General features: G+C 35.3%; 1 protein-coding gene and 1 non-coding gene across 4 annotated transcripts in view; one reads left to right on the forward strand and one right to left on the reverse strand.

Annotated features, from left to right (window-relative positions):
* NAA25 (N-alpha-acetyltransferase 25, NatB auxiliary subunit) overlaps positions 1-13,880 on the reverse strand; it is a 60,815-nt gene that overhangs the window by 40,309 nt on the left and 6,626 nt on the right. For 2 of the 3 annotated variants that reach the window (XM_032471906.1, XM_006178093.3), the window contains exons 2-5: positions 10,861-10,946; positions 10,225-10,363; positions 4,697-4,815; positions 535-609 (exon numbers count right to left, since the gene is read on the reverse strand). In XM_032471906.1, coding sequence (XP_032327797.1) covers positions 535-609; positions 4,697-4,815; positions 10,225-10,363; positions 10,861-10,946 — 419 coding nt within the window. The remainder of the gene's footprint in view (positions 1-534; positions 610-4,696; positions 4,816-10,224; positions 10,364-10,860; positions 10,947-13,880) is intronic. The other variant, XM_032471905.1, reaches the window with a different exon arrangement.
* Positions 8,555-8,670, forward strand: LOC116661048. Its single transcript, XR_004316811.1, has one exon. It is a non-coding gene; the product is annotated as a small nucleolar RNA U109 (small nucleolar RNA).

Here is a 13,880-nt window from a genome sequence, read left to right on the forward strand (position 1 = left end):
GTCAATATTTGAAAGCAGACCAGTCTGAACCCAGAGCCTCTCTGTTCTTAACTGCTACACTTTAATTCCTTCCTCCCCATACTCTCCTACACAGTATCCCATTTTAGTCCTTACAGTTGCTCTGGGAGATGAGCATCTCCATTCTGCAAAAGAGCAAACTGAGGCTCAGAAAGCCAAAGTGATAAAACAAGGACACTCAGTTCAATAACCTTGTTCACTAACCAACAATATTGTCTTATCTTAAAGATAAACCTCAAGTCAAAATATCAAACATTTTAAGGCTCATACTTGATCAAATAACCCATAATGGATCTAAGATCCAGGGAAAATATACTTTGTGCTACACACAAATAAACCGACATACCAACTCATAAAGAATACCAAATCTCCCCAGTTCAAAAAAATCAACTGACAATATGTTAAGTCTCTGACACATGCTGCAACACGTTACTCAAGATGTTCAAAGGACACATTAAGGACAGTAACTATACACAAAAACAAAAATCTCAATCCCATTCTGAATGCCATACTCACTTGCATAATTAAGCTCATCACAGACCAAAAGTAGTAAGGGTTTTTGGGGACAATCTTGTATAGAGCCATGCCAGCCTGAAAGACAGAGAGCCATAAACACTTAATTTAGAAAGCACCATACAGAGGGCAGTTAATGACCGAGATATGTGCCAAGAAGTTTTCTAGAAGAATAGCAACACGTTTAAATATCCCAGTTACTGTCAAGTGCCTAGTGACTTGATGAATATTCTCTATCGGGTAACAGTAGAGGCAAATCACAAAGGTGAATTTTTACATCAGGAATGATACTTCACCTTTTGAATCAGATTCTCTCAAACTGAAGCCCTGTATTTCTAGAAAATACTGCAATCCAATATAGTTCTGGTAAACTACCAAACACAAAATTTGGCTTATGAACGTACATCAATAAATAACTTTACTGAAGACACTGCACTAATTATAGTAAAAACAAATAAATGCAGAAATCCAGACAGGGTATTTAAACTTCAAAATTAGGTAAGATTACTATGACATAATGCAAAAAATAATTCTTAGATGAGGAAAATATTCAGGTTCTGTCAAGATACCATTAATTAGAATTGAACCCTTTCATTGTGAAATGTATAATATGCAAATACTTAAAAGCAGGAACATGGCAAGAAGGCGCAAAGGAGATCTATTCACGTACACCTGAGAATCTGTCCATAAATAGCCAACAAGTAATCAACGCTAAGAACTCTGTTAGCTAATTAACACAGTTACTATTTTATTTTTTAATCTTTTGCCTATCTTCAATCCACTTGAAAAATACATGGAGCCCCTCATTAAGTGAAAGGAACCATCTATCCCTGCCAAGGATACAAAGATTGAGTCCCAATCCTCAAGGCACTTAAAAGCTAGGGAAACAGGTAAGACAAATATTCGAACAACTAAAATATACTTGGCAACAAAAATAAATGCCCTATACAAAAACACCATACTAAGGTGTTTCCAAGGAGGGCAAGGTTAATAAGTTTGTTTATTCCTTCCTTTTTCTTTTTTTAAGGAAAGGTAGGGAAGAGAACTTTATCAATAGAGCCTTCTCCAAAGTAGCAAGCAGTCTTTCAGAAGGACTCTGAAAGTCAAACAGAATGCCTACAGGCAAAGATGGCGGGGGGTAAGAATACATACACAAATACAATTATTTAGGGTCAATGGATAAGTGAGTGAATCAATTCTAATTAGGAGCAAAATGAGTAACCGAACAAAAACATTAAAAAAAGAAAAGACCTGTTGAGAAGAACAAGTAGAACATCTGGCTGAAACAAAAAATTAAGAGCAGTAACAGAAAAAAGGGCGAAAAGAAAAGACAGAGGTACTTTTGTTATAAGTCATTCAAAAAGGAGTCTATATGGAGTAAAGAAGTGATATGTATGTATCTATACTCTTCTAGGAAGAATATTTTAGCAGTACTGTGAAGAAAGAAAACAGGAAGAAAGAGGTGAGGCAATGAAGAAGCTAACCAGGATAAGGTAGATCAAATAGAAAGAGACCTCAAAGACACTGGAGGTAGAATCAAGATGATCTAGACACAAAATAGGCACACAGGATAAGTAAGGAGAGTCTAAGATGGCTTGAGGTTCCTGCTTCTAACATCAAACTCTGGAGAAATGGAATGGAAAGTGTTAGAAAATCAGTTTTACTTGATAACTTGAGGGAAAGAAAGCATTTTTATAATGACATACAGAAATAAAAAGGAATAGAATATAAACTTACCATGATTTTTTAATATAAAAAATAAGAAAAATTTCATGCCCACACCCTATCTTGCAGATGTTAACATTCTGCTGCTATAGAAAACCTCTGACCAGAGACAAGTTTGAAAAACATGGCTGCAAACAGGAATATCACTTACAAAAAAAGGAAAGTCTAATCACCATATGAATGACTAGCAACTGTTTACTCAAGATGGTTTTAAATACTTCCTGCCAGAGATGTCATATGAGGCAAACATCCTCAAATTTTCTGATTCCCTGGCTTCCCTTCCTCCTACCTCCACCAATTTATGCAAATCACCCATTTATTTAACAAATATTTATCCTGCAAATGCTATTCTAGGAACTGAAGATTCAGCAGTGAACAAAACAAAAGCCCTCACCTTCATGAAGCATAACATGTAATTTACAGAATACCTATTACACTAGACTGACATACTCCTTTCAGAAGAAATATATATATAAGCTAAGAACTGTAACTACCTTCAGAGCAACAAAGGCAGAATAAAAATTAGACATTCCATTCTAAAACATTAACACTAGAGTGCTCCATTCTTCCAATGCACTAGAATAAAATAATGTAAAAGCATGCTATGGGTAAAACACATTGGAAAACCTGTTAAGTCACATCAGTGCAATGTTTCCAAAAAGCAACACGCAAAATTGTATATATCTCTGGCAACATGTAAAGTTAAACCATACGTAAACAAAATCTGTTCAAGTGGCAGATTATTTTTTCCCTTTTTTCAAAATTTACCCTAGTATTGCTATTGCATGAAGTTGTACTTTTTGTTATTTTGTAAGTATGTGTATATATATATTTCAAAAATATATTTTGTGGGATCATAAAACTAACTAACACATGCTTTTTAAAAAAAGGAAAGAAAAGAAATTAAGATAGAAGGTATCCTTAGCCCTATCTCCTGGTAACATTTCAGTACATATACTTAGAGATACACCCTTTATTAAGGAGGCGCGGATGTGAGGGGAGTAGAAGGCCACTTTCCAACCTGCTCTTCGCAAGTAACGTATACTGGGAACATCTTTCTAGGTCAACAGATAAAGACAAACTTGGGAGGGGATGGGGTGCTGCATTTTTTCCTACAATATAGGTGAACTGTAATTTCTTTAACTATGTCCATAAATGTACATTTAATATATTTTGCTGAAAACATATTCCTAGAAAGAAAAATGATACTAAATATTTATATGTATATACATATTAGTGTTGTCAATTTAAAAAAATATACTCATTTTACATTAAGAGAAAAGTTATAATCTCTGCATACTATTCCTGAGAATATACCGCAACAGTAAATAATAATGATAAAAATCTCTTTAAATAATTATATTTGGGTCAAAAAAAATTATTCCAATTTTAAAACTTGCATAAGCAAATACAAAGATTGATTTTAAAGAGAAAGGATTTATCTAATATAGTATCTTCCACCCTCCCTGCTTTATTAGGTATTTCAAGTAAACGAGACAAAACAAAAACCCATGTACAAAAGGTTTGCCCTAAGACATTATACCCACAAAGCATTTCTTTAAAAAAAATTCTAGCTTGACATCATAACCCTTTATGAGATTTACAGTGCAAACTGCATTTCTCTGGGATGCCAGCTTTACCCACCTATTAGTGCAAATGTAGCTCCTTCACGTGTATACAAGGAACACCTAAAATGTGCTACATGGCAGATAAGCTACATCCAGCAAAAAAAAAAAAAAAAAAGTATCCTACGGTGGGTGGGAAGGGACTGGGATTTCAAAATGTAGAACAGATAAAGAAGATTGTACTGTGTAGCACAGGGAAATATATACAGGATCTTGTGGTGGCTCACAGCAAAAGAGAATGTGACAATGAATGTATGTATGTTCATATATAACTGAAAAATTGTGCTCTACACTGGAATTTGACACAATATTGTAAAATGACTATAACTCAATAAAAAAAAAGTTTAAAAAAAATCCCAAGCAATAGGGATTTCCCCCACCCTTATTTAAAAATCTCAGCAGGCTATATATAAACAGTTAATAATAAACAAAATAGATGTAAGCTTTTAAAGTTAATTTTTCTATTGTCTGTTCATTTTTTGCTCTGGGATTTCTGCCCATTTTCTGAAAATACAGCAGCAATCTGATTCAGTGGGATGATTTGAAGCTGACTTACCAGAACCGAACCAAACATACCTTCAGGCCACAAAAGAAGAAAAATCAAATTTCCGAAATAGAACATTTAAAGAACTTGAACTGTTTATCTTTAAAACACAAAGAAAATAACTGGATCGCCACACACAAATACACAGATTCAATTCTACACACACATATGCAAACACACACATGCAGACACACATACCACCATAGTCAAATCACATTAAAAAGGCTTTAACAGAAAATCCCACAGCCGGGAGGTTTGGGGATCAAGTTACCTGCTGCATCTTCTTGTACTCGCCCACTCTGGCATAGGCCATGAAGAGGTGAGAGTGATACTCCTCACTGTTGGGAACTTTCTTCACAGCTGCCTCATAAAGTTTTGTGACTAACTCCGCTAAGACAAAGAGAAATAGGATTTTCTCTAATTATTGAAGTAAAACAAATCTTAACAGCATATAATTTTTTTTCCTATTTGGAGGAAATAGGTGTCTCCTATCATCAAGGAAGAAGACAGTATTTGCTTTGCCTCATCTGATCATTACTCTTCTCTTGCTTAGGTGTTACTCGATGAAGCACAGAATAGGTCATACCTCCCCTTCACATTTACAACGTACAAGACCTTCTAGGATCTATCCAGCCTCTGTCTTCTTCCGAACTCCCCACAGCATTTTATGCTCCAGCCACATCAAACTGTAGTTCCACTAGATTCCCAGTGATGTATGCCTTTACAGTGCTCCCTCTGCCTGGTTCCCTCTTCCCTCTCTTTTCTACTTAGTGAACATCATCCAAGACCCAGTTCAAATGTAATCCTTCCCTGAACACCATCTCTGCTCCTCCACCCTAGTCTGATCACTGCTTCCTTCTGCCATCTTGAAATCTTTTAAGTAACTGTCTTATACAATTTATTAATACATAATGCAATATTGACCTATTTTTCCTTATAGACTATGAGTAACATGAGAGCAGAAAGAACACCCTTCATCTGTGACTTTGATATAATACTTGTCATATAGAAACATTCCACCAATACTTGTAGGATAGATAAATGATTCTTTTAAACACTGGGAGAGAATCCATATCCTAAATCAACATAATCCCTGAATAATCAGATATAATATCTCAAATCTTAAATTTTATCTTTTATAATAATGAAAAACAAAATTGAACTAAAAAATTACATTTTCTGCCCACTAGGTTGGCAAAAGTCTTATTTTATTTTTTCCAGTTTTATTGAGAAACAATTGACAAAAACTGTGTATATGAAGAAGGACAACGTGATGGTTTGATGAAAAAATTTTAAAGTCTAAGAATACCAACAACAAGGATGTGGAGCAATCAAAACTCTTACACACTGCTAGTAGGAGGGTAAATCTAGAAAACAAGTTGACATCATGTTTATCTCTAAGCTGAACATGTATATACCTTATGACCCAGCACCTCCGCTCCTAGATTCTTATGTAGTCACTCAACGAAGTATTTTGTGGAAGTAAAAATGAATTAAGTACAACCACTTGGCTATTAGATGAAAAGTGCAAGTCACAGAATATATATAGAATGAATTTATTTATATTAAGTTCAAAAATAAGCAAAACTAATAATATTACTTAGAAAAACAAAAGTGATAAAGATTTAAAGAAAAGTAAGAGAATTATTCAAGAAATGCAAATAAAAACTACAATGAGGTTATCACCTCACACCTGTCAGAATGGCCATCATTAAGAAGTCCACAGATAATAAATGCTGGAGAGGATGTCAAGAAAAGGGACCCCTCCTACACTGTTGGTGGGAATGTAGTTTCGTGCAGCCACTATGGAAAACTGTATAGCGATTCCTCAAAAATCTAAAAATAGACTTACCATATGATCCAGCAATCTCCCTCCTGGGCATATACCCAGAGAAAACTCTAATTCAAAAAGATACATGCAATGTTCACAGCAGTACTATTTACAATAGCCAAGACATGGAAGCAACCTAAATATCCTTTGACAGATGACTGGACAAAGAAGTTGTGGTATATATAAAGAATGGAATACTACTCAGCCATAAAAAAGAATAAAATAACACCATTTGCAGCAACATAGATGGACCTGGAGATTATCATACTAAGTGAAGCCAGAAAGAGAAAGAAAAATACCATATGGTATCACCCATATATGGATACTAAAAAAATGATACAAATGAACTTATTTACAAATCAGAAATAGACTCACAGACATAGAAAACAAACTTATGGTTACCAAGATTGAAAGAGGGGGCTGGAAGGATAAATTCGGTGTTTGGGATTTGCATATACTAACTACTACATATAAAAGAGATAAACAACAAGGTCCTAGTGTACAGCACAGGGAACCACATTCAATATCTTGTTATAGCCTATAATGAAAAAGAATATGAAAAGGAATATATATATGTATAACTGAATTACTATGCTGTACATCAGAAATTAACACAACATTGCAAACCAACTATACTTCAATTTAAAAAATTAAATAAAACAAAGAAAAGCAAGAGAATAAAAAATACTCAGGTTAACAAGTATCTCTTAAGAAGTACAGGGAGAAATGAGAACAAGGAAGAAAACACAGGAAGCCTTCTTAGTACAGGCAAACCTTGCTTTACTGCACTTCGCTTTATTGTGCTTTGCAGATACTGTGTTTTTGAAGGTTTGTGGCATCCTGAGTCTAAGCCAAGCCTATCGGCACCATTTTTCCAACAGCATGTGCTCACTTTGTATCTGTTACATTTTGGTAATTCTCATGATATTTCAAATTTTTCATTATTATATAAGAACTCAAACTTAATAAAAAAAAAAAAAGTATGTGTTCTGACAGCTCCACTAACCGGCCATTTCCCTGTCTCTCTCCCTCTCCTCCAGCCTCCCTATTCCTTAAGACACAATATTGAAAGTAGGCCAGTTAATAAACCTACAATGGCTTCTAAGTATTCAAGTAAAAGTTAAAGTCACAGGTCTGACATTTTAAATCAAAAGCTACAAATAATTAAACAGGGTGAAGAAGGCATGTTTAAAGCCAAGATAGGCCAAAAGCTAGGCCTCTAGTTAGCCAAGTTGTAAATGCAAAGGAAAAATTCTTGAAGGAAATTGAAAGTACTACTTCAGTGAACACACAAATGATAAAAAAGTGAAACAGCCTTATTACAGATATAGAGAAGTTTGAGTGGTCTGGAAAGATCAAACCGCCCACAATATTCCCTTAAGCCAAAGCCTAACCCAGAGCAAGACCCTAATTGTCAATTCCATGAAGGCTGAGAGAAGTGAGGAGCTGTAGAAGAAAAGTTTGAAGCTAGCAGAGGTTGGCTTATGAGGTTTAATAAGAAGCCATCTCTATAACAGCGAAGTGCAAGGCAAAGCATCAAGTGCAGATGGAGAAGCTGTAGCAAGTTAGCCAGAAGATCTAGCTAAGATAATTAATAAATGTGGCTACACTAAACAACAGATTTTCAATGTAGATGAAACAATGTTAAACAATGTAAGAAGATACTTCCTAGGAGTTTCATAGCTAGAGAAGTCAATTCCTGGCTTCAAAGCTCAAAAGACAGGCTGACTCTCTTGTTAGGGGCTAATGCAGCTGGTGACTTGAAGTTGAAGCCAGTCGTCATTTACCATTCTGAAAATCCTAAGGCCCTAAGGCCCTATGGCCCTGTGATATGATTCTTAAGAATTATGCTCAATCCACTCAGCCTGTGCTCTATAAGTGGAATAACAAAGCAAACAAATAACAAATAAAAATAACAAAATGACAGCACATCTGTTTGACACCATGGTTTACTAAATGTTTTAAGCCCACTGTTGAGAACTACTGCTCAGGAAAGATTCCTTTCAAATATTACCACTCATTGACAATGTACCGGGTCACCCAAGAGCCCTGATGGAGATGCACAACGAGATTAATGTTGTCTTCATGCCTGATAACACAACACCCATTCTGCAGCCCACGGATCTAACTTTGACTTTCAAGTCTTTAAGAAATACATTTCCCAGGCAAGAGGGTATAGCTCAAGTGGTAGAGCGTATGCTTAGCATGCATGAGGTCCAGGGTTCAATCCCCAGTACCTCCTCTAAGAATAAATAAATAAATCTAACTATCTTCCCCCACAAAAAAAAAAAAAAAGAAATACATTTCCCTTTGGAAGCAGCAATACATCCGTAACATGCTACATTAAAAAAGGAATTCTCAGGGCTGCCAACTTTACGGTAGAGACTGAGTAGCAGTATATTTCTCCTACATTAAAAAATAAAACAAACAAAAAGATTTCATAAGGCTATAGCTGTCATACATAGTGATTCCTCTGATGGATCTGAGCAAAGCAAATTGAAAACTTTTTGGAAAGGTTCACCATTCTATACGCCATTAAGAATATTTGTGATTTATGGGAAGAGGTCAAAATATCAATATTAACAGGAGTTTGAGAGAAATTGATTCCGTCTCTCATGGATGACTTTGAGGAGTTCAAGACTTCAGAGGAGAAAGTCACTGAAGATGTGGTGGAAATAGCAAGAGAGCTAGAATTAAAGGTGGTGCCTGAAGATGGGACTGACTTGCTGCAATCTCATGATAAAATTTGAACAGATGAGAAGTTGCTTCTTATGGATGAACAAAGTGATTTATTGACATGGAATCTACTCCTGGTGAAGATGCAGTGTAGATTGTTCACATGACAACAAAGGACCTAGTATATCATATAAACTCAGTTGATAAAGCAGCAGGGTTTGAGAGAATTGACTCCAATTTTGAAACAAGTTCTACTGTGGGTGAAATGCTATCAAAGAGCATTACATGCTTTGCTACAGAGAAACTTTTCATGAAAGGAAGAGCCAATTGATGCAGCAAACTTTACTGTTGTCTTATTTTAAGAAACTGCCACAGCCACTACCCCCTAATCAACCAGCAGCCATCAACATCAAGGCAAGACCCTCCACCAGCAAAAAGATTATGACTCATGAAGGCTAAGATGATGGTTACCATTTTTTTAGCAATCAAGTATTTTTAAATTAAGATATATACATTCTTTTTTTAGCCATAATACTACTACACACTTAACAAATTACCGTATAGTGTAAATATAACTTTTACAAGCAATGGGAAGCCAAAAAATTAGTTTGACTCACTTAATTGCAATATTTGCTTTATTTTGGTGGTTTAGCCAAACCCACAATATCTCCAAGACATGCCTGTATGATAATGTTATATTTCTTAACTTGAGTGGTAGGTTTATGAATGTTCATTTATTCCACATCAAATGTTCTAATGTGTTACATAAAATATATTATTCTATAATATATATTATTAAAAATATGTATTTCATAATAAACATTTAAGAAATTAACAATAAAAAACTTTATTTACAGATGAAACTGTAAATAGACTATCCAGAATATGCTTAGAAATAATCTGGCAGGCAGAGGGGTATACATTAAATTGACAATGGGTCAATAACTGCTGACGGTGGGTAATGGGTACAATGGGATTTATTATACTATTCTCTGTTTTTGTCTATGGCTAAAATTTTCCATATTAAAAAGTGGGGGGAAAGGCAACACTTTCATTTAGCAAATCAAAATGTCATAAATGAAATTCAAGTCCTCATTCCATTTCAAGGATCCAAGTATATGTAAAATATTCTTTCTGTCTACAGTCTTTGCAAGCCATGGTTAATGCATTATTTCACTTGTTGCCATGCACTCAAATCATGAGTGAAAAGTAAATCAGACAAATAGACAAGCCAATTAGAAATATCCAAAAAATTAAGCTCAGGTTTAAAAACAATGAAAAGAGAAACATACGTCGATGCATCTCCCGGTAAAGAATAGTCAGTGCCTGCAGTGAGTTATCATCTGTGGGTTCAAGAGCTGCCACCTCCTGTGCCAAGATGAAGGCCTCCTCTTGCTTTCCAGTTCTCTGTAAACCAATTGCCTTTAAAACCTGATAGAAAGAAAAGACAAATCAGTTTTTAAAAGAAAAGGAAATATGGACCAAAGAAAGCCAATTAGAAAACACTAGATAAGTTGTAAGGTATGCCAAGGTTGTGAATCAACTAAACCATATTACTAAAAATATCAGCGAATAAAGACTCTTTTCTACTTCAGTCAAATTAAGAATGCACAAAAACAAAACAAAACAAACAAAAAAAAAAGAATGCACAAAACAGAAAGAATGCACAACATTGCTTAATTCAAAGAGTTAAATTTAACTCTGTGAAAATAAAATATTTAAATTAGGTAAGTCATGTCCAAAGAAGTAAGCAGTAGCTTTTATGTAAATACTATTTACGGCATTTAAGTGATCAGGAAAATAAGTAGCCTAAAAAATACTCTGAAAAAACAGATAGTCACCAAAAAGATTAATTAAAAATCTTTCCCTTTATAGACTGCAATATATAACACACCAAATATAAGTAACTCAAGGGCAAATGAGCTTACCTTAGCACAATGAAGATCCTTATGCTTTTTCAACAATTTATCTGCTTGCTGAATTGCCATTTTATTATTACCATTATCAAGATAATCTATGAAAACAGAAATTATGGCAGTTATTATATTCCTTCACCAACAAATATGAAAAATGCATAGGCTAGCATCAGATGTTTCAGAAAGAATCCTAATTCGGTATTAGAAGCATCATGGAGTTGATCTGAACTTTAAATGGCTAGTATGGTCCAGAATATAATCTTACATTCTTATCTCTCATTCAAAAGCAATATAATCCAGTTACACTAGTCCTTAACGAAGATTCAAGACCAAACATATTTAGATGATGGATGATATTAATATTTTTACCTATGGGAAACTAATGGGTTTAGTCACATAAAAAATTTTTTTTCAATTTTTAAAAAGAACCCTTTCTTATATTCAAGCTTCAAATTACCAAATGGACCATGTTCCTTCAATAAAATGTTTAATGAGTACTTGCTGTGCCACAGAGTTAAGAATAATTCATTGAAGAAAAAATAAGAGGATTTCCCCCATAAGAAGGGAATGGGGGTGGGGGATGAAGTCCAGCAGTATCAAGAATGAGCAAGGATGGGGGGAGGGTATAGGTCAGTGGTAGAGCGCATGCTTAGTATACACAAGGTCCTGGGTTCAATCCCCAATACCTTCCATAAAAATAAATCAGTTTATAAATAAACCTAATTACCCTCCCCTGACCCAGAAAAAAGAGTGGGCAAGGATATAGGGAAAACAGCACCAGCATACACTCTGGTTGAAATAGAAACGAGCACTGACTTTGAAGAAAACTCGACTTCTAGGTTCCCTATGCATCCATTCCAAATTTATAGCAAGTGAAGACTTGCTATAAAATTGTATTAAGGAAGAAAAGTAATCAACTATTATTCAAATTCTAAAAAAAAGGCAAAGATTCCAGATGAGAAGATCTAAAAGAAAATGAGCGGTGTTTTAAATGGGAAACAGTGGTAGCTGTCAATTCTAATTATAGAAAGATGACTAAACACAGGCCAGTCCACAACCTACTACCAGGTTCTTCTTTGCTCATCAAGGTCCCAAATCAGCACAGGGACATACAAAGCACAAACAACTCAAATTAATCTATTGACCAGATGCTGGTGAGAACATGTAGAAAGAGCAACTCTCATTCCCTGCTTATAGGAATACAAAATGGCACAGCCACTTTGGAAGACTGTTTGGCAGTTTCTTTAAAAACTAAACATACTCAGAGGGGAGGGTATAGCTTAAGTGGTAGAGTGCATGCTTACCATACACAGGGTCCTGGGTTCGATCCCCAGTACCTCCTCTAAAAATAAGTAAGTAAACCTAATTACCTTCAAGCCCTCCCAAAAAAACAAAAAACAAACAAACAAAAAGATTAAACATACTCTAACCATATGATCCAGCAATCTTGCTCCTTGTTATCAACCCGAATGAGTTGAAAACCTTTCACACAAAAAAAATCTGCACACAAATGTTTACAGCAGCTTTATTCATAATTGCCAAAGCTTGGAGGGAACCAAGATGTCCTTCAAAAGGAAAATGGATAAACAAACTGTGGTATATCCATCCATACACTGGAATATTATTCAGTGATAAAAAGAAATGAGCTATCAAGCCAACAAGAAAACATGGAGGAAACTTAAATGCATACTGCTAAGTGAAAGAAGCCAATCTGAGAAAGCTACATACTATATGATTCCAAGTGCATAACATTCTGGAAAGGCAAAAATTATAGGCACAGTAGAACAATCAGTATTTGCCAGAAGCTGGGGAAGGGATGAACAGGTGGAGAAAAGAGGACTTTTTAAGGCAGTGAAACTATTCTGTATGATACTCTAATGTGGATACATGTCATCAGATACTTGTCAAAACCCATTGAATGCATAACACAGAATCAACCTTCATGTAAACCAGTAAACTATGGAATTTAGTTAATAATAACATATCATATTGGCTCAGCAACTGTAACAAATGCACCACTGACGCAGATGTCAATAATAGGGGAAACATGGTGGGGAGGGGTGTAGCAACTCTTTCTATTTTCCATTTTGTAAACCTAACCTAAAACTGCTCTAAAAAATAAAGTCCATTTATTTAAAAATATGTATAATAAAAGCAAAGATTCATTTCTAGAAAAGTGAGAAGGGTTATATGTGGGAAATAGGGTGGTAGCTGTTGATTCGAAATATAGAAAGATGAATGAACACAGGCTAGTTCACAATCTACTACAACTACTGGTCCCTCTTTGCTCATCAAGGTCCCAAGTTAGCAACAGGGACAGAGGCAGCGCAGACAACTCAAAATGCTTTATGGCCCTGTCACACTATCATTTTACCTAATGGTTTCAATTTTTCTCCAATGAAAACTTTACCAAAACTTTTAACATACAGCCACATGGACACATGAGTTTCATCTCTTTAGTCTTTTTCAATGCACTGAATGTTGATGAGCACCAGTAAGGTTAGGTAAAAAGATTAAGAAAACTTACTCTGGAGGGAATCACAATCTAGAAGAGATCAATACTCAGGTAAAGAGACTGAAGACTCACAGAAATCTAAAAGCACACAGTCTTGGCCTGAACACCTAAATATCTGATACCAGTTTTCTTAAACTCTTAACTCACCTGATAGGCCATCATTTGTCCTTACAGAATATCTGACAGAGATATTTCAGCTCAATAAATGGTATCTTCTCTTCCTAAAACTTGGTGCTGATCTCATTCTGAGTGCATTCTAAGTTACTTCTGACTCAGTACTGTAAGACTGCAGGTTCACAGGACATATCCTGAAGTCTTCTCAAAGAGCAGTTATCTTTGATGAGACCTCAGCTCTGAGGCTCTGCCCATAAATACATCAGACCAAAGGTTAGGACAGTAAGGATATGTAACTTTTCCCTCTGTTGTTGACCAGGCTCTGATATACTGTACCCACACCCTCTTCTCTGGGAATGGTTTCCACAGATTCTGCTGAAGGGGTAGAACTGGATGAGCATGT

The sequence above is a fragment of the Camelus ferus genome, chromosome 32 (assembly GCF_009834535.1).
Source record: "Camelus ferus isolate YT-003-E chromosome 32, BCGSAC_Cfer_1.0, whole genome shotgun sequence".
In the NCBI taxonomy this organism is placed as follows: Eukaryota; Metazoa; Chordata; class Mammalia; order Artiodactyla; family Camelidae; genus Camelus; species Camelus ferus.